Below are 22,232 nucleotides of genomic sequence, written 5' to 3'. Positions count from 1 at the left end.
TGGCACAGCAGACTGCAGCTTAAATTTTAAGCCAACTCCCTCAGGACACATTTTCTTAAGTTCTGGAAGATCTTTAAATAGCTTTTTTCCTAACTAGCAGTTTGGACAGTACAGCTTTGTTATAGATGCTGAGATCAGCACCACAGGATGTTATCTGGATAGATTGAAACATAATTCGTCAGGAAAACACCTCTGGAATTTGGTAATGCAGCTTTTCTCCACTTTTACCCAGGAGTAAATGCCTGGAACTGGCAAACCCATATTAAGCCAAACAGCAGCACTGAGTAAAACAACTGCCCTGCATTCTCTGCAAGTTAAATCTCATCATTAGAGAGACGCTTTATTGCAGCATGCTCTACTGCATACCACATGAGCTTTACTTCCAAGTTTCTGACATGCTGCAATAGTCCCCATCCTGCCTAGACAGAGTTTGGCACTTCTGGAAGAGGATAATTTTCTTTCTTCTTGTGCCTAGCTATTAAATCAAATTGTCAGAGCGTAGGGCTTAGCAGTTACCCCACTTACACTTCAGTACAACTGAGGTGATGCACTGCTTTATTTCAATCATGTCACAATGCTCTGAAGCACAAACTCAATTCTTCTAGACAAGAAAGGCTCAGAAGAGAAATGAAATGCAGGCAGGAGAAAGGAGAATTAGAGATTTAGAGTAACTCACCGATGTGATAAACCTGTACAAAGGCTGTCGCCTCTCTGTGTATTTCACTGTGATGGGGCTCAGGTCATAACGAAACCAGATAGCTGGGATAATGCGGCCAGTGTGACTGTAGGCTACATACTCCTAGAAAAGAAAGTGGGAGAAAAATGGCAGAAAATGTGAGCAATCTCATTTCAGATTTTAGAGCAATAAAGCTGCTTCTGTGGACCTGGCCCTTATACCACTGTTTTGTACTAATGATCTGACTGAAAGAAGCAAACGGTTAATTCCTGTATGACTGCCCAGCCCCCACCCTTATCAAATAGGAAAATACGTTCTTTACAGTCTGATAATGATATAGCTGGGAACAGAGTGATGGTGCTTACTCTCACCTTCATTCCAAGTTACAGAAGTAAACAGAATGGTCGTCATTGATTTCTCTAGCTTAGATCTGCTCTATTTAAATACAAGCAGTCACTAAGTGGTTGCAGGTGAAGTTTTTGTACTGCCAGTATGTAAATCGTATACTGGAATACTCATCAAACAAACGGAATTTAGTTTGCAAGAACCTGAAAATCCCTTCTTGCCCATGCACTCAGAACAGCAAGCAGCAGCTCCCTTCCGTAAGGCCCCCTCGCACTGGAACTGACACTCACTATGCCCACTCACTATGAATCTCACAGAACCATGCTTAAACCACACTTAAAAACCACACTGAAAGCCAAAATGAAACTGTATGCAGAAAAATATTGGCAAAGCTTCAAAAAATAATCCAAGCTGGTTTGGGAGAGACATCTTCAGATTGCCAGTGATAACCTCCTTTAATCCATTTCTTTAATAACAGGTACAGTGCAATCAATCAGCCACAGGACAACACCTCAACGAGACGACAAGACAATGCCAATGTAGAACAGATCCTAACATCAAGTAAGTATCAAAAGTCACATCTTTTTGAGCTAATATTTTTTGCTGTGCTCTCAGTGGAAGTATATATCAATTTTCACAGATCAGGACATTTATTTTGACAGACTGAAGAAAAAAAACCAAGAAAAGCAGGCTGGGGACTCAGCAATCCAATGAGAGCCCCTATGACATGTCCACCAACTCAGACGACCTCTTCTGTTTTAATTCTCCTTCACACAGAAGCAAAGACAACCTCAAATACTTCAGAAAGATGACGAAAGAACAAATAAGAGGATACCCATGAGCATGATACAAAAAAGATAATTTTACTCTCTGTTCTCTGTTACTCTCTGTTACTCTGTGAGCTCATGGGGAGCTAGTGAAACAGCATCTATCTCCTTCATTAATTTCACATAAATCCCAAATTTCCCTCTATTTAGTTTTTTTTCCATGGATGACAAGAGAAGCAGAAAGCAGCTGAAGTCCCTCGTCATAACCTTTTCAGGGCTCTTATTGCAGAAGTTCTGCAGCATGTCTTGGGACAGCGGATGTCTGGGGAAGCGCGGAAACAGAGGGCCTAGGAGGTAAAAGGGGAGAGGAGACAGAGAGTCCACACTTCAGACTCTATTCATCTCTTCACACTAGTCAATCCATGCCACACTATTCCAATGACTTCCGATTTCTGTTTCCTACTGCTCAGTATGGGAGTCAAGGACTAAAGCACCGGTAAGAGAATTTTTATTTTTAATGAGAGGAAAACGCAGAGGCAGCACTGTTTGTCTGCACTTCAGTTTTGATAGAACTGACATAATTTTTTCCTTCCTCTCCCCTTTTCCCCACCAGTAATCCTGCCCTAATGAGTCAGTCTTGGCCGAACGCCCCAGTTTGCAACCGTGCTCACAGAAGTGTCAAAAGCTGTCTATTTTCCAAATTACTTTCAGAACTTGCGTCTTATCAGAACAACAGTTGTGACATTAAGCAGAACAAATACATTGTAATCTGGATAGAGGGAGACATCCAAATCATTGGGACACACTGTACAAGCAAGCCCAAAAGTCACTAGACAGGAACATTAATCTGAGAACTAATCCATGACAGTGCGTGTTAGATTCTCAGTTACAGCAAACTGGCAGTAATTAGATATTATAAACAGATTCTGGACTTTCACTTAGCACCTGACTAGCAAATCATTTTAAATTGAAAGGGGCTTTTTACCTTAAAAAGTAAACAGGGTGTTTTTTTTAAAAAAAGTTCCATACATTGTATTATTAAAATACAAATATCTTCACATTTAGTGTAAATTAATTTAAGAATTATAAAGTTACAGTAACTATCATAATCCACTACAGTAAAGTAGGCACTGTAAAACAGTGAACCAGTACATATTTGCTGGTACAAGTTCAGTGGCTTAATATCTGAAATCAACATTCGTAAAAAGCTAAAAACTCTGCTAACTTATTTGTCTGATACATGCATCACAGTTGAGACTGTTTTATTAATAAACCATGACTACTGTTTTCTTAATAAAACCATGAGTACTGTTTTCTTAATAAAACCATGAGTAAGTGCTGTTTTGTGTGTTCAACTGGATTGCAGTTTCCATCCAGATGCATCTTGACACACATCACAAGAGCTCCTGCAGCATGTAAAAAACTTCCACGCAATTTATAGAAATCTAGATCAGTTAAACTGACATATAGGAGAAAGAATACCTTCCTCTAGCATTAAAACAACACCACCATCTGCTTTGACAAGCTCTCACAACCCCAACCCTGGTAAATGCCAGGAGCAAGAGGAAGGTCCACTTTGAAGAACTTCAGTTCCTCCTTCTCCCAGCAGAGGCTACTGCTCACCTACAAACCAACGTACATGGCTGCAGAGCAGAGGAGGGAGGAGGAACAATGCCTGAAGATCCTCTATGCATCCACTGGGCTGCAATGGGGAGCTTCTCTGAGAACTACTTGGTTCTTTACCTTATTTGCTACAGTATATTGGTATGAGTATCGCTGCTTGCCGCTCATGTCTTCGTACACCGTTGGGACTATCTTCAATATGTAGTCATGAGACGCAAGAGCTGCAGTCAGGAAAGGAAAGTATAAGTTAGAATTCAGAGAAAGGAATCACAGCCTACATAACAATTCAAAGTAAATGTGTGAAATCAACTAAAACAACTCACGTCACAGAAAACGTATCTCCCTCCTCTTTATCTCAGGTTCCGTGACAAAGTGACAATGTCACATCCTACATTTATGTCCTTTGTACAAAACTTTGTAAGGTACTTGGGTGACAGCAGAACCTGCCCACCATTCTAAGTCTTCTGTACCACCATGACCCACGGAGCTGAGTTTGGGTCACTTGAACCTTCCTAACTGCTTGCAGCTATAAATGATAAGACTTAGCAGCACCACAGAAAGCTATCCTGGATAAATCAAGAACGAGCTTAATGTTAGAGCTGCAGCCCACTGAGCTGCTTTTTGAGGTATCACAACCTGTGTAGTCCCATTCCTTGTGCACCCATCTTTCTTTCTCTTCTTTCTCTTACAACTGCTTAACAACTATTAATTCACTTTTTTTTTTATTATTTAAATGGCTCGGGCCATTTTTTGTGTCTTCTGAAACAGTTCTAAACCAGAAATCTAAATGATTTCTCTGCAGGATCCTTTGGCCAAGTGTAACACAATGACATTTGGCTCCTGGAGAGAAAAAAACACACAACCATAATTGTCTCGCTTCAGGAACAGCTATAGAAATTTTGTTCCAAGAAGTGGACAAGACTGACATCCTGGGGGAGCCTGAACACTTGAAGGGGAAAGACTATGCTGAATTGTAGTACGCGCTGGAAATTTCTTTTTGTGTTGCTGGTCATAAAGAAGGGCAATGAAAACGTCTATCCTTCCAGCCACGGGGCAGAACTTCAGGTAAGAACTAACTTGCAACACAAGAACAAAGAAATGTTCTGGTGGTCCTGACAGCAGCCAAGGGAAGCTATAGGTACAGGTTACGGATAAAAAACTCAGTAACTCTGAGTTGGTCGTAACGGTTGTAACAGAGCTGGAGACAATGTCCAGGTTGCAGAAGGGCTGCAAAGGGCCTTTTGGGCTAAGACTTCTTTATGGTACTGGAGAAAATGGAAATGTCAGTCAGCAATGTCTGGATCATTTTGGTTAAAGAGGCAGATTAAAGACTTCTGGATACACCAGTGTTGCACGAATGGCCCTGTTTTCCCTTTTGCTAAGTGGTTAAGACCTGTAATCACCAAGAATACATACGATTTGAGCTGAGTTTGTCTGCTCCCTCCAAGGCATTGAATGCTCCATGAACATTATGGACCTGGAAAGCAAAAAGGCACATGAAGAAACTATGCTCTGACTTGGTACTCTTGACCTTTGCTTCCCTACCCTATCCTGTAACAAGGAGATCAGCCTGATTCAACCTTTACAGAAACAAAGCTGCCACACAGTAAAATATGACTTGAAATATCTTTCAGTGACCATCACCACAGAGGTCAGTTCCAAGTAAAAAAGTTGATTTCACAACGTCTTACAAGATGAAACTCCAAAACCACTCCAAAGCTAAAGGAATTGCAGTTGGAAGAGGCCAATTGTGAAATCTCATTGTGAGATATTTCCTAAGAGCTTTGCATAGTTAACTGTGAAATTCATTTATCAGGCTGAAAGGGAAATAAATGGAAGTCATATTCAGCTTAAAACTCAATAGCCCTCTTGTAAAGATAGAGCTGGGCTTGTATAGCTTTAAGTCATTAGCCCAGCTTTCACACTGCACTCACTATGACCTTGGAGGTGGAGAGGACACATGCCAACACTGCCATCCATTCAGCTTTTCCTGCAGCTGGTCCCGGGCATGCAAGTATCTGTTTGCCCAGAATAACAGGATTTCCATCCCATGCCTTCCACATGCTATGACCTGGAGTCTGATGTCCACCAACAGAATAATCGATTTGTGAACTCTCTAGAGAGGGAAAACCCCACTGCAACAGCTGTAGATTAGAGGTTGCACCATTCACATAACGTACAGTAAGCTATACAGAAAGGACAAATAACTCCACAACCTAGAAATTCCTGACCTTAACCCAGACAACAGGGAAGAAGAGTTTGGAAGAAATATTTGGTCATAGGTGTGACAGAGTTCCACCTCACTAACAGGGCAATGCAATCTCCTTCCCAGACCCTCTCAACAACTGAAAGCACGTGGATGGATTTGCCCCATCCCAATGGCTGTTTCCCTATTCTGAATGCTACAGAGTGAATGATGGTTTGGGGAAGCAGCAACTGAACCTGTTTCTCTCCTGAAAAAGGAAATTTTAGGGAGAGAAAATAATCACAAAGTTCAACTCAATTGGCCAGGTGCTGGTAACAAGCACAGAGCAAAAGCAACAGCTGAACTTCCTACAATGCCTTTACACAACAGCAACCATTTCTGAACTACACATGCAGACTGTACATATTCTTTATTTTTTTTTTTTTTTGGAAAAAGCATACAAAGAAAGAGGAGCCCCTGGACTGACCTACAGTATTATGTTCCATTCTTGATACGGCTGAGAAGTAAGTCTCATAGCGTACCTGGGCCAGAGACTTTAAGGTCCATTTCAAACACACTAACTGTCAAGTATCTGAGTGGTTACTCAGCAAGCAACTGTATCTGTCCTGTGAGGTACCTGTATATTTGAACTTACGTTCTTGTCCTTGGCTCCCCAGCATCCACACTTCTGTTTATATGTAAAACTTGTCTGCTCTGCATCTCTCTACGTGTTGAGTTTGCAAAGCTGCGAGTAACAGAGCTCCCGCACAGACAAAGCCAACAAACGTCTCCACAGCTCCCTGGTTTTGTGCAGTCAGGTCCTTCGGTGCATCTGCCTCTCTTGTCTTTGCAACACAGCCGGCATTTGTAACTCCCAGTCTGATGTTTTACCATGATTTTCCTTGTGGAATATTCTGGACTCCCATTACAATACTTGCTGTCCATAGACGGCTAATTAATCTCTGCTCTACAAAGTGCACAGGTGTGTTCCTTGGGGGAACATACTTGTTTGTACCTTGTTAAGTACCTGGAGGGACTTCAACAAGGAGAAAGCTTTTGGCCACAGTAACAAAATTGCTTTGCAACAGAGAACTTAAGGAAGCCTGTTTAGCCAGATGGTCTCAGGACTGTCCTGCACTACCAAGGCCAAATCTAGTGCATGGAGTAGTGGCACGGGAGGCTAGTCAGTGGTTTAACGCTTTATTCTCCTGCCACATGGACCTCAAAAAGATGGTGACCAGGGCCCTGAACACCTTAGGCTTTAATATCTACAAACACATGCAAAGACATATTGTTGGTCCTGTTGGAGCGAGTCCAGAGGAGGCCACAAAGATGATCAGAGGGCTGAAGCACCTCTGCTATGAGGACAGGCTGAGAGAATTGGGGTTGTTCATCCTGGAGAAGAGGAGGCTCCAGGGAGCTCCTTCCAGTACCTAAAGGGGACCTACAGGAAAGACGGGGAGGGACTCTTTATCAGGGAGTGTAACGATAGGACGAGGGGTAATGGTTTTCAACTGAAAGAGGGGAGATTAGATATTAGGAAGGAATTCTTTACTGTGAGGGTGGTGAGACACTGAAACAGGTTGCCCAGGGAAGCTGTGGATGCCCCGTCCCTGGAGATGTACAAGGCCAGGCTGGATGGAGCTTTGAGTAACGTAGTCTAGGGGGAAAGTGTCCCTGCCCATGGCAGGGGGTTGGAACTTGATGATCTTTAAGGTCCCTTCCAACCCAAACCATTCTATGATTCTGTGATATATAACTGGACATATAACTCAGGCAGAGTCCAACAGCTGGCTAAAATAGCTTCCAACCTTGCAACTACCAAGTGAAGACAAGACCTCTTGCAAGATTAAAACCAGGATTATTCAACATCATGATCTAGCACTCACGAGAGTTCTATGATTAAAAATGTATAATCTCCTACTTCCTATGTCTCTGTCTTTACTGGGTTACCTGACATACAAGACCCCATTGGTTTGAATTTTGGTCTCATCTACATGAGGGAAAGATCTACAAAAAGTCTGAGGCTATTGTGCATGAACTACCGTTGAAGAACTGAAGCTCATTCATTGCCAGACGAGATACAAATCTCTATTTCAAATAGACTGTTTTTTCTGGAGAACATTAGTAGATCATTCTGGCAGAGCTGGTAAGAACCTACAAAGAACTAACTCCCAGCATCTGACACAAGCAAACGAGAAGCTCCTTAGCCTCTTTAAGAAATATGAGCATATTTTACATCAAAGCCGGTGGCGACAACCCAAAATATTCAACGTTGTTTCTAGATAGATTTAAAGCTCTCCATACTTGCTGGCTCTCTATGCTGCTTGCTGAGTCTTGGTAGCACCTGTTTAGTGAACATATCCTGCTTTAATTTGCGCTGTTGAACCCATGTTTGCCTACAGGATCAGCAGCACCTACATGCTCCATTCCTGTGTGTGGAGATGATGAGTAGTTATTTTGAACTTTGAAAATACTAATCAGAACTTGTCCAAATTGGGAGCCAACTACATGTTTGCTAGACAGGTTTCTCACCACCAGAACTGAAGACGCTTGCTCCTTTGCCCCCATCTGTCCAGGCTTCTCATCTCATTCATGTTGATTCGCACTTCAGTTCCATTACTCAAAGACTCCATGATAAAACAATGGGAACGCTACCTTAGAGCACTGATTTCCCACGCAAACTGCAGAACTCCCTATTAGCACTTACCTAATATTTTTCATAATCTCAGTGTGCTTTACAGACATTAAGCCAAGCTTATTTATATGCTAATATTTCAGCGTTCCCACACAAGATATTTCCTAAAAGAAGCCGGGAGCAGAATCAGAAGACTACAAAGCAACGCTTAGACTTGTTAGCATGAAAAAGGGTTTTGGAAGTGGGTGTACAAGAAGCAGACTAATGAGACGTCTGTGCTGAGGAAAGAAGATTACAGAGAGACTATGGGTAAGCAATGTTTAGGGTGAGTCGCAAACTGGGTGTGCACATATATAACTCCCACCTATGATGCTACCTCCTTGGAAGTAGGCTAGAGAAGAGCTGTAATCTGTCCTTATTGAGAAATCAGGAGTTATTACATAACTTGCAACACCTGCTGAAACTCTATCAACTGGGCAAGTGCACACATTCAGCTTCTTCCCAGCAGGGAATTGGCAGTTCGAAGTCTAACTTGTGTTTCATATAACAAATTTGACTAATAGGTGTCTGCTAAACAAGTACAGTGAAATGAATTAAAAAGAACTTGACTGATGCCACGGTAAAGACAGTAGCGAGCGCATATCTTCCCTTCGTATACTCACTGCTCCTCTGCAAAGGCAGTCAAGATTTGTTTGCTATATCAATACTGAAAACAGTTTTGTACAGTACAGTAGGATTTTGCAAAGCCACGAATCCTCATTTCTACTCCCTGCAGAAAGATAGCCACATAGTTTTCCAAAATCACTTTCAGTTTCAGATGAAAAGAGCAAAATTACTCTATGACTGAACACTGCTCCTTCCTGAAGTGGTGGCACGTAAACAGTTTGCGAACTCTTCTGGACTGAGTGTACATTGCATGAATGCAAGGGAAGGGCTTGCTTACCCAGGCAGTCCTTTCTTATGTCCTCCCCACACTGTACATGGCCCTTCCATAAAACCAAAGTGTCAAATATTAAAGTCACTCTCATTGCATTAATTCCCCTAGAGCAAGGGAATTTTCAGGGAAGAGAACTCACCTGTAACTTGTCCCCAAATGAGAGCTTGTGAATGACGTGAGTCATGTCAGGATTCTGAGGCTGCGCAGTGGCACTGTGCGTTGACACGTGAAAGTTACCAGGGACCTAAAATTAGTCAAGACAAGGAAGACAGGATTTCACATTTTATCCCTCAAGGCATTGCTAGGCTCTGCGATATGAAGCGGAAATGCCTGGATCCATCCAGCCTGGCAGGCTGTATCTACTTAGCAGTGGACAACCTCTGGCACATCAGAGAAAGGCTCTGAAATACCTTCCTGCGCTTGACCAACACCACCGTGCTGCACAGAGCAGAGATCGGTTACATCCCGCAGCCCAAGAGTCTGGCACCCTCACATTGCTGCTGCTGCTGACTAGGAGGTGATGAGTGGATCACTCCCAACTTTAGGGATTCCTAACACTTAAGGCTATGTCTTTCATCCCTATTTAAATAAGATACATGTCTCTGACAGGCATCAGACAGTTGCTTAATGTTTTACTCCCACATCTCGCATTTGTAAACGGGCCCACTGCTGCAGAATAACCCAAGAAAGCTGTGGATATATTCTTATTGAAGTATTGGTCATGAGCAACCTTACATTTGAGAAGATTGTGAGTAAGAATAAGTTTTATATAAAATGAGAAAAAACCACGAAAATCAATGGGGCTTCCCACACAAACTAAGCTAGATCTTCAGCTTCTAGCCCTGGCAATAGCCCTTCCAAGTACAGGATTTTCTGGCTTTAATTTTTTAAACAGAGGGAAATAAAAACTTCTGAAAAATACAGATTTCACCTAAGGACTTAGTTCCAAGACAGAAAATGAGCACTAGTGTCATTCTGACAGGATCACTCTAGCATGCACACACTTTTCAGGTCACTAACCCTACTCCATGAAGTCCTTCAGCAGATTCAGCTCAATCACTGCTACAGAGGGTGCAAGGTTTTTTTCCTATTGAGAAAAGGTTGGGAAATTAAGCAACACTGAGAAGCAATCCAACCTGGCCTAAAACAAGAGTGGGAGGATGGTTATACAACTGGTGCCCATTGTGCTCTCTGCAGAGACATCTCACCACAGGCAGGGCCACAGGAGGCCACATGGCGGTTCCATGTGCTTTCAGGAAAGCTAATTTAAATGACTTGAGGAACAGCAGTGCACTCCTGGGAATGCTTTCAGGTGTGGACACAAGCTGTGTCATACACGAGCTCAGTAAACAGGGTGACAGACTCTGCAGTAAGTAGTACACACAATCATCTCACTGTTACCCTGTCCTCCCTCTTCAGGCCTGAGAATAACATCCAACTGCAACCCTTGGTCAAGTTTCAAGCCTGGCCATGTCCCACTCCAGATACCAGCTCGTACAGAAGCCTGTACAATTTCTGACAAGGGACTGCAAAATTCCAGCTCATACATGAGAGGTTCAGGTTTTCAGAAGCAGAAGTCCTGGGTCAGGTCCCCTCCCTCTGAGGGACAACCTGGGACAACCACTGTATGAGACAACGCAATTAGTGGCCTTTCACAGATGAAGCAGTGAAGGGAGCTCCTCACTGCCACATACACCAACTCCCCTTCGAGTTGCTCTGGTGAGCAGAGTGCACCACATCTACCAGACAAAACCCCAAGTATTTCAGCTTTGTGCTTTGGGAATTAACAGAACAAGAACTACCTTTCAAGAAGCCCTTTCCCAGTTTTGTGGACTATCAGCTGCCAGTAATCTTGGTGGCTTAGAGGCGAGGAAAGAAACGTCCTCTTTTCAAGTCCCTAATCCTTTCCATGCCACAGAATCAATAAGAGGTTCTGCCTGTTATTTTTAGATGCGATTTAACATGACCTGGGAGGAAAAGAAGGAAGCAGGATTTTGTAGCCTGTGGTACATGAGGAGGCGTGAATAAAGGGTGCGCCCTTCTTAGGACATCAGTGGGCCCCACCACTGCCTCCCCCACCCCTGCTAGTCATCTCCAGCATTACATAGCAAGATCATTCAATTCTGAACACACCCATCCCAGAGAGGAGCCTCCTCCAGGCCTGGATTTTCATTCTTTTGAGACAGAAGCGGAGCATCCCGACAAAGCATGCGCAGAGGCCGCGTGCATGTATTCTAAACATCTCAGCACGGAGCCGCTTCTGTTACGCTGGCACCCTCTAGTAGGGAACATTCCTGTCATTCTGCGGCTCTCGGAACAAAAGAGCACTCGGATAGAGACATTGCCAAAGACCTCTTGCACAGTGAGTCACATTTTGGAGGTGCAAAAGTCTTGACAAGTAAACACAGAAGCCATTTGGTATTTGTAGGAAGCTCATACATCCCCTAAACATTAGGCTGCTGCACTGAAAGAGACAGCACTAACCGCACACAGAGCTGCTCTCTGCTGTTAAGCAATGCTACCTTGATTACCTGTTTTGGAGAATGAAGAAAAAGCCTGATCTAACACATTCTCTGTGGGTCTAAATATGCAGCCTCCTCTCCCCACACTTCTGCAGTACTGAGGGACTTAACCTTACCACTGATTAGGGACACGAATGTACACTCTACAGGAGAGACACTGACACACATTTTCATGAGCATTTTACAAATGGATCTTGCTAGCATTTCCCCAGCCAGCCCACACTCCCCCACTGTCATTCCTACTCACCTTGTTGATGCTGAAATGGCCCTCAAACCTGCAGCCATCTCCATTATTGAGAGGTATCTTCATTGAGTTGTCAATATGACCCACTTCGTGCCTTCCCATTTCATCTTGGATGTCTAGTCCAACTACTGCATGGGTGGAAGAGGGGGAGACAAAAATCAAAACAAAAGAAATAACAGGAAAGTTGCATAGGAGAAGCATGCATGGCTTTTACTGGGAAAAAATCCACATCTCTTTTCCTGACGTTTGACTAAGCTGTGCTAGTATCGTCATTTGTCAAATATTGTTATACCAGTTCTTCAGAAATAACTTTGTAACCAAACTTTTCAGGCTGCCTATTTGACACAAATATACCTCCCATACCTTGCCAGCTGACTGTAGTCTCAATTACACAAACAGAAAAACTTCAGGTGGATAAGGCAGGTGATTTGTGAAAAGCCAACAACTAGCTGGTGCATTCAGATTTACGAATGAAACCTGGGAGGTTTCTTGCTCCCAGAGACAGAAAGGTCGCTATGAAAAAAGGAAACGAGATTTAGAAAGAAGCCAGTGAGGGAGGTCACCCACTAACACGGGCTGCAGAGCCAGCACAGGGTCCAAAAAAACAGGTGTCCTGGCCTGGAACAGAAAGCAATGGGGTATTGGCAAAGGCTGCAGCTACTTGATCTCCATCCACCCTGTCACAGGAGAAGGGCCACTGTACCAGTTTGGGCTCCTTTCAAGTATTAGTTACAATACAAAGAAAAAACTGGTAAGTTAAAAGGGGTACTCACATTCACAATGCAGGTTTGGCAAACTGATGTTCAGATTCACTTCTATTTTACCTCCACTGTCTTTGTCTGGGTCATCGACATAGAGCTCATTAACTCTGGAGGACAGAAAACACAGGTGGGTTCAGGCACATAGCTATTGTCCACAGGAAAACAACAACTTGTGTAGATGTGGCACTTCAGGGCATGCTCTAGTGGCTGAGATTGTGGGGGTCTTTTGTGTGTGTATGGTTGGACTCGGTGATCTCAGAGGTGCTTTCCAACCATTAAGATTCTGTGATTCTGTAACTTGCATGGGAAGGGAAAAAAGGAGACTTTGAAGCAGGGGGTTTAGCTGTGTGACACCTGCAACAGAGGTACGAGATGGACAGCGTGAAAACCCTCCACGACTGCAAGGGGGCAAATCACGATTTAATTTTACTTCTTGGTTGACAAGTGCAGGAGGCTTTCAACAAGTCCCTTACACCAGCAGAAAACAAAATCCCTGCTCTGATTTATCCTTCCTGCTCCCTTCCCTAACCCAAGTTTCCAGAGGCGATCCCAAACAAGTACCTGACGTTGAAGGGGTGGTAGGCCAACGTGCCAGCCCGCCACGTACCTGGGCTGTTACTCCTTTTAGGAAAGAGGGAAGTATGTGTTTTTCAATTTGTTTCATAAATAGTTTTAGAGAAAGGCCAGTCTCAACCATCCCACAGGAAAGCTTATTTCTGTAACCAATTGCCTTTTGTTATTGCCACCCAGTTGACAGAGCAGCGGCAAGAGAAGGCAGTATGGCATACTTGTATCTCTCTCCTTAATATCTCATTTCAATCTATGAATGGTAACCAAAAGCAATGACTAAAATTGAGGAGAAGAGGATTTGAGCCAGGAACAGATGGGAAGAAACATCCTGGACAGCAGGATCTAACACACTATGCAACAGCCTCCCAAAGAGTAATGTTGTTTCATAGCACCCACAGTCCTGGCACATATTTCACTGAAGACAAAATACAGATATAGAGTAAAAGGAATACAAGAGTATAAATATTTATTGTTGGCACACACAATCCATCTGACACGTAAAATATAAACCAAAAAAACCCAAGTCAAGCACAGCTGAATTAGCTGAACAGTCTAGAGAATCCACTCCAGGGAAACTGGCCACACGGAACGAAGAAGATGGTGAGATTACCAAGCAGCTCTTTCTCCCTCAAACTCCAACACTGTTCAGCCTCATCAAATACAAAGATTTGACAATTCATCTTCCAGTCGGACAGATTATAAAGCTATGGGAACTTATGTTCAGTCAAGCTACATAAAATAAACTACCTTGCCTAGTAAGTGCTCTGTATTATTTTTATTTAATGCTCAAAGTGCGTGAAACCCTTTGACAAGCCCTTGCCGAAGAGTCTATATGCTAATAGACAAACCAGACTAAGGGCAGCTACAAAACAGATTCAAAGTGATTTTGCTCTGGTGATACATCTCTGGACCATAATGAACTGTTTGCCCTGTGGATTCAGGAGAAACAAGCCTTCACACTGAGAAACACACAGCTGCCAATTTTTTTGGAGGCAATTACTCACAGGTCAGTGGGGTTTACAGACACTCATTTAAAACCAGCACAGCATTTGTCTTCAGCTTCACAGCCCTACCTTTCTCTGTTTTTAATTGGCTTGACAAGTTGCTTGCAATCATTACTCAACGTATTTTTCAAGTGATTAATAAAAATGACACAGAGGGAGGGGAAAGATTGCTCATCAGTGACCTAGTTAGAAGCTTCTTGGCTGAGCCCTCTCCTCCCTGGTGGAATGCATTAAATCTTCTACTTGTTTATTACTGGCAGATTGGGTAGCGATGGGGATTAAGTCATATGTCCAAATACGGTTGTGAGGAGCAGCTCCAGCCAGGACAGGCATTAATCCCCCAAGGCAATGCACCTTTCTGTGCTCTCCGAGTCCTCCCAACCAGATCCCAGCTGCCAGCCAACCGGTTTCACAAAAGCACCTGGCTTCTTCCCAGCTCTCTGCCCTCCGAGATGTGGGCCATGCCCAGCCAGCGCTGTAGGCAATTTGACGTTACTGGCCAAAAGGAGCATGTGCACCAGGGCTGGCAGAGAAGAGCATCAGGTTCAGCAGCTCAGCTGAACATCCCAGTTCTTTTGGAGGAAAGCTCTAGGAAGATCAGTATTTGTATTTGCTGATTTCCAGTTCTGAACTGGTCAGAAAATGCGCGGTCAGGTGTGGTCTGTAAGCAGAGGCGCATAAGCCTTTTAGTGATAAGCGAATGAGAAGTGGTTGCTGGTTCAAGTCAGGATAAACTGTGCAGAGGGAGCCTATGGAAGCTCTGACATAGGCAGGTAAGCGGTGAGGTCACTCGGTTGCAGACTGGATCACTGAGGCAAAGAGAAGTAGGCCAGTTTGTCCACGTCACACAGACCATTAGTTGCAGACAAAGGAAACCCGTTTCCTGTCCTGCAGTCCGGTCACTGGACCAACGGTTCCCAACCTGTCCTTCAGGCAAGACTCATGGCCACTTCCTCCTCCTTCTCTTTACCTAGTAGCCCCTTGCCCCTCTCCTACTCATGATCCCAATTTCATAACCCTATCTATCACTCCTTAGACATCTGACAGCTCGTGACAGTCTGGTCCTTCCTCCCCCTCCCTTGGACTGGCAGCGCCACCTTCCATAGGGCACCCTGCCTGCTGAACCCTGCTGCTTCTTCCCAGCTCCAGCCACTGCCTCCTCCCAGCAGCATCAGCTCTTGCAGAGGACCCAACTGAAAAAACCCAGCAAGGTTTCTTAGCAGGACTCCGAAATGCACCCTTTTTGCTGACCTACTCCATTACTGAGGTTCCCTCTCACTATGGGGAACCAAGGGCACAACAACGACAACACACCACAGGCTATGCTTGCTGGGGCAAACCTCAGAAGAAACATCGTAATTTTCAACAAATTGGAAGCTTCACTCCCAAAATACAATTCTGGAAACCTCATAAATAAAGCAAACTTCCAGGGTCAAGGCTGCTCCTCCCAGGATCTCCCCCTGAACCACCACCACCTAAGACTGGATGGAGCTGGCAGAGGACTGGCACTCACGCTTCCCTTGCTATCCTCTTCCCCAGCGCCAAGAAGCCAAATTGCACACAGCCTTCCCATTATTTAATGGGACAATCCTGGGATGTTGGAAAAAGCACTATTTACCATCTCTAGCCATGCTCCCTGAAGGGATAGCGTCTCCAGTGGAAGAAATGAAGTTAGCTCTAATTTATAGCTGTCCCTCTTGGAACATAAAGTGTCCCAGGAGTAACAGTGCATAACAGTCAATCTGGGATGGACACAAGGGAAATAAAACCCGAGGTCAGGCAGAAGGACACTGTAAACTCAGCTGCTTCTAGGGATGTTTAGAGAGGCAGCAGATAGGGTTGTATTGTGACTCCAATGTGACATACCTCCTCTGAAGACCCCAAGCACGTAGGAATTGGTATTTTACTGGTTGCTGTTAAAAACTATTTGAATAAAAGTGGCACAATAAAGCAGGGGTAAGGTACAGAACTATGAAAGTACCAGGGCAATAGGACAGGTGAGAGGTGGACCTCTCCCTCCACGGGGCCGCCCACCCCTCATTCAAGGAAAGGGAGGATAGTTTCTCCACGCAGCAGGAGCCATGATCCATGCAGGAAGAATCTGCTTTGCTTCTAGAAAGAGCCACTTTGAAATACTTCACATTCCTGAGCGCTGCTGCTGGATTTTCTCAGTTGCTTATCCTGTTTGCTTACAAACTTGCAGCATTACACAGAAAAAGTTGGAGGGACTCTTTGGCTAAGATTGCAGATCATACAAATGGCACGCGAGAGAGAACGAAAGGGGGAAACAGCAGCAAGAGGAGTCATCATTTCTTTAAGATTTTATCCAAAGAAAGCCAGACCCGTTCTCCATGCTTTAGGACCTAGATTTATGACACAACAGCTTTGTTTCCCCAGAAACAAAAAACTTACCTAGTAACTTATTTTCACCCAGCAGTCCTGGCCACTAACATCAGACACTTCAGCTCTTCAACAGCTGAAGAGCCTGCAGCCCTTTGAATACAAGAAGAGACACACTGCGTTGACCTTTCAGACTTCACATGCTGCCTGGGTGCTCTCTAAATGCAGCTTTTTTGTCTTCTGTTGTCCTTGTCCTTGTCCTAGTCTCTGCTTCAAGTTCTAGCCTTTTTTCTCCCTCTTTCACAACAACCACCCAGGCACCCTCCTCCCCACTCACCAGCCATACAGAAAATACAACCACTTACTCCAACAGCAGCAAGCTGCACTTACTCCAGCTCCTACAACTCCCAGGAGGCACTCTCTGCTCTCCTGGACCCTAAGTGGGAAAATAAATATTCTTCCTTGAGGAAGTCCAAAGCTTCTCAAAAGACTTTCTCAAGCAAGCTCTCTTGGCTCTGCTTGCTGTTTCAGCTCTAATCAACCACCTTCCAGAAACACAACCATCCAAAGCTGAGATTCCTGCACTGTCTTCCTCTCAGTTGTGCCAGACCAGAGAAGACCCAACATTGGACAAACAACCCATCTTCTTCTCAATTTATGTAAAGAAACAACAGGCAGGTTGGCAAATTCTCTCCTGTGTAATAAACTGTACATATGTCTATTGCTCTGCCATTTGTAATCTTCTTTCTATGCCCTGAAACCAAATCAGTTCTTCATTGAGAAGGTCTTTGTCCCACATTAGGTCTTGGCTCAGCTGTGAAACATAGGAGACACACTGTCCTACAAAGGAAGGAATTACAGTTCTCTAGGACGCAGGAAGAAGGAGAAGGGTTCGAAAGACGTCAATGTAGATTAAGAGTCAGAAATTGCAAATGACATCATGATACGACCTTCCTCTTCCTGCTAACCCACACACGTAGATTAGGACAAACGGCATAACAACACTTCACAAATATATAACACCTTTTATTAGGTAATCTCCAAGATACTACGCAAACATTAATTAAGCTTCTTAGCACCCCTGAGAAGTAGGCAGCTAAACATTACATCCTTCTACAGAAAAGTGTCTGTCTCAAGGTCAGACCATGGCAAGAGCAGGATTACAGCTCCCATTCCCCTCTGACTGCTGGGCTGTATTCCCTACACTGGCCTGGCTTGCTCCAGCTTTTCATCTGCCTCAACTGGACGAGCTGGTGGAGTTGGAGTTGCATCTCCAGCTTAGTGTCTGGGACCTGGATCAGACCATACGAGTTGTAGCACTGTGCTCCTCATGCAGAAGGTTTAACACTCCAAGGTTACCATTTCCAGCAGAAGGAACACCAGGATCACACTCTGCTGCCTGCAGCAGCTGCAGCTTGATCCTGCAGGTTGTTAGGAGAAATTTTCCTGAGCCAAGAGCCACAAAACACATTCCACATACCTTGGAGACCTAAGGGACAAAAATGCTCTGAAGGCAGGTATGATAACAATTCTGCTTCGCTACAGGATCAGTCTTGGGAATGCAAATGAATCCAGTGTGAACAAGCAATGCTGGTCTCAGAAGCTCCTGGCATTTTTCTTCCTCCCACATTCGGGGTACCTGACAGCCTGCACGAAGGGTCAAATTGTGCTGCATGTCATGTGGCCCCTGCACCGGAGCTGGGCTGTGTGACACTCATGGGCTGGCCAAGGTGTTTTTCAGAAAGATTAAAGCAAGCAGGTGTCCCCAGTAAACGATCCAGTCACCTTAAATGAATTTCACTGAATTTCACTGAATTTTTTAGAGTTGGAAGGGACCATAAAGATCATCTAGTCCAACTCCCCTGACGAAGCAGGATTGCCCAGAACACGTCAGAGCACGTTACGCAGGACTGCATCCAGGCGGGTCTTGAAAATCTCCAAAGAAGGGGACTCCACAAGCTCCCTGGGCAGCCTGTTCCAGGGCTCTGTCACCCTCACCGTAAAGAAGTTTCTTCTCATATTTGAGTGGAACCTCCTATGTTCCAGCTTGTGCCCATTGCCCCTCGTCCTCTCACTGGCAACCACTGAAAAGAGTCTGGCTCCCTCCTCCTTCAACCCACCCTTCAGATACTTATAAGCATTGATAAGGTCTCCCTTCAGCCTTCTCTTCTCCAGGCTAAAGAGTCCCAGCTCTCTCAGCCTTTCTTCATAAGGGAGATGCTCCAATCCTTGAATCATCCTCGTTGCCCTTCACTGGACTCTTTCCAGTAGTTCCCTATCCCTCTTGAATAGGGGAGCCCAGAACTGGATGCAGTATTCCAGTTGTGGCCTCACCAGTGCAGAGTGGAGGGGGAGCATGACTTCCCTTGACCTACTAGCCACACTCTTCCCTATGCAGCCCAGGATTCCATTGGCCTTCCTGGCCACAAGAGCACACTGCTTGCTCATTGTCATTTTGCTGAACCAATGATTTGGACGTTGCTTGTGATTTATGCTTTTATGCAAAGGCAGTATTTTTATTAGTGATATTCTGCTTAAGTGATTAATTGCCTTGCAGGGGGGTAGAGCCTTCCAAGTGGCAAACTTGTCACTTCAGACTGTTCTTTGCCTGCTACTACATAAAAAAAAAAAAAAAAAAGAAAGAAAGAAAACACTGCCAGGAACGGTCTGTTGCTTTCTACAATGTGCTGTGGCAGATGAATTATTGTTGAGCAGCTACATTCATACCACAAGTATCACATTCATGCCCTCCTACCCCTTCTCCTGGCTGCCAATGCAAGGCAGACTAGATTAGTTAATTACATCTTTCCTCCTTAATGATGGAATACTTGGAAAACTCTTATTGATCCTACAGAACATAATTCATGACCTAATTACGGTGATAAAACTGTGAGATTGTCATCTTGCCAGCTATTAACTTCTAGCGTTGATCTGAGTTAATTAGAAAAGAGATAGGTGATTTCTACGTTCTTGATTTGCAACATAAGAGCAGGATGAACGAGGAAGGCTGCTAAAGGCATGCCAAGCAATTTCTAGCCCTCAATCTATGCTCAACTCTCAACCTACTAACGATCCTGCCCAGGAAATACCAGACACACTTAACACTTTAGCTTCATTTCTTCAGCCATTTGATTCATTTGCGTGTGGGACAACCATGTTTGATACTGTTAACTTTGCAGAGGTTCAAATGTGGAGCATGGACATCTTTTCTTTATCTGTTTTTTACAGAATTGAGGAGGTTAATCTAGATTCTCATTTTGGACTAAGCCTTCAGTTACTCTGAGTCTGGACATTAAAAAAAAAAAAAAACAAAAAAAAAAGGAAAAAATAATCAAGAAGATCCTTGATTTCCAGAGTTAAACCCACCCTCCCCTTAGCCGCAATGATGGGTTGTGGCTGAGCAAAGAAAAAGCTCTTCCCTCACCAGCAGCCCTTCACTGTTGTTTTCCTGAAAAGGACATAGCCCCACCTAAGAACCAAGTTTTGATTTCCTTCATGGCTGCTCAGAGGACTGCCTGTTAGGGTCACGCAATAAATCTAGAAGATGAGAAACTAGGAGTTTTTTACCCTACTCAGGGCTCATCTACACAGGAAGCCAGTCAGCAGGAAAGTAGGATGTGCATTTATAGCGTGTTACCTCTGCCACATGAACTTCCTGCATGTCTGCCGTAACGCGCACAGTGTCTCGCCTCGGCTTCCGAACTGAAGTAAGCTCCCGTGCACAGACGCAATCTTGGTGCTCATCAGAAATGCCCACACGAGTTATGACATAGCTACTGCGATACATGCTGTCTTCCCCACATAGGTAATCTGTTCGGTTTTAGTGTTATGACTGTTATCCGCAAGATGAGGGTGTAATTTCTTGGCTTTCTGCCACCCAGACAAGTCTTCAGCAGTTGAAACTTTAAATGCTAAGACAATGGGCTGGTCAAGGAAAAACAGCTTTGAAGTTGGGCAAGAGTCACCAAACTGAGATTTCTAGTAATACCAGGAATTTAAGTTGCTACACTCATGTGAACGTAGAAGAAAGTCCAACAGCGGGCAGAAGCCAGCAAGTATCAGGGGTTAGTGTGGTGCAGAGCAGACCTTATTTTCTCATGTTACAGCATGAGTTCAACAAACCACACCAACCTGTCGCTTTAGATGCAGATACCAAAGAAACCTCCCGTTGGTGAGAGTTAGTTAATCCTGTGGGTACCACTGCTGTTGAGGTTGCTGCCGACTTGCCCTGAAGCAAGCTGTCGATGCACACACACCATGCACAATTACTCAGCGTAATAGGGCTATGAGGTAAGCATGAGTCCACACCAGCGAACCCGGTACGTCTCTGATGTAAGGCACCAGGCCAAGTGCTCTCGATTTCACCTCGCCATCAAAAATGTGCAGCTATCCCCACGGAATTCAGCTTTTGTCAAGCGCATGACTGCTTTAAGGGAAATATTACACAAGAGGAGAAAGACTGATGCAGGCTCATAGAACAGCTGGCACTGGCAAAGCAGGAAAGCTCACCCCATGTAAGCGCACACTCTAGTTAATCATTCAGATCCTGGCTGACACCAGGAAACTTCAAGCTGGGAGAAATATCTGTTGTAGGACACAGTTAATACAAAAGAAGCTTGAAGTCTGCAGTAAAAGCTGATGGGTATTGAACAGTTTGCACATAAGGAATCTTCCATATAATCAAAAGTATTTGATTCATTCAAGGCTCAAAATATCTTTGTGAGATAATATCTCCTCTGTTATTTGCTACCACCCAGTTTAAGTGGTGGCACGGAGTTCTCACGCTGTTTGTTCCGGACCACATAGAGCTCCACAGTTCTGCACTCTTATTCCGAAGGATGAGACTATACTGCCTCGCAACGCACTGCCAGTAATACACGCTTGAAATGGAAGCACAAGAGGTTAGCAGCATCTTTGAACCTTTAAGGTACTGGGTTTCCCAGAAGAGAAAGCAATGAGTAAGAAATGGAAAATGAAAAGTTTACTTCTACTTTAGAAGTTGCTGAACTGGGAAGCACTTTATGTGACTTTCTGAAGTATTTCCGCTGTTACAGGGGGAGCCTATTCACAAATGCTGTGGGTGATCTGTTCCCAGCAAGAGAGATTTTGATGATCAGAAGGAGGTTCTCATATTCTGCGAGGTATTGGATGGTCCATGACGAATCAGTTTCCTGAATTCATTTGTTTTAGTCCCTTCCATGACATCCTCTCTAAAATTTTACTGCTTTATTGCTTACAAACACCTCCTCCCCACACAGTTCCTGCTGGGAAAAGCCGTTTACCATCTCTCTGAGGTTTTAATGAGAAACTTGCCAGCAGAGCATGCCGGAACTTACAGCACCTCGAATATCCTTGTGGAAAATGCATCATCTTGTTAAGAAAAAAAAGCATGAAAAAACCTCAGAGAACCATACAATTTTTCTGTTAAAAAACAAATCTCTAGTCAGGAAACTACCACTACAAAAAGGCATGTGCACTCAAATAATTGGATCAAAATTAGGTAAATATTATTAATTCCTCTGGTAAAGCATTAGCTAAAAGAAAAAAGCAAAACAGATGAGAGAATGACATCTAAGAGGAGACCAAGAAAAAGTACTATTTTACTCAAAGCAATTTGTCT

General features: G+C 44.1%; 1 protein-coding gene across 1 annotated transcript in view; it reads right to left on the bottom strand.

Annotated features, from left to right (window-relative positions):
- ERGIC1 (endoplasmic reticulum-golgi intermediate compartment 1) overlaps positions 1-22,232 on the bottom strand; it is a 61,056-nt gene that overhangs the window by 7,094 nt on the left and 31,730 nt on the right. The window contains exons 4-9 of the mRNA XM_074155518.1: positions 12,711-12,805; positions 11,941-12,065; positions 9,311-9,415; positions 4,828-4,888; positions 3,532-3,632; positions 677-799 (exon numbers count right to left, since the gene is read on the bottom strand). Coding sequence (XP_074011619.1) covers positions 677-799; positions 3,532-3,632; positions 4,828-4,888; positions 9,311-9,415; positions 11,941-12,065; positions 12,711-12,805 — 610 coding nt within the window. The remainder of the gene's footprint in view (positions 1-676; positions 800-3,531; positions 3,633-4,827; positions 4,889-9,310; positions 9,416-11,940; positions 12,066-12,710; positions 12,806-22,232) is intronic.

The sequence above is a fragment of the Numenius arquata genome, chromosome 11 (genome assembly GCF_964106895.1).
Source record: "Numenius arquata chromosome 11, bNumArq3.hap1.1, whole genome shotgun sequence".
NCBI lineage: Eukaryota > Metazoa > Chordata > Aves > Charadriiformes > Scolopacidae > Numenius > Numenius arquata.
This window is presented reverse-complemented; position numbering and strand designations above follow the sequence as displayed.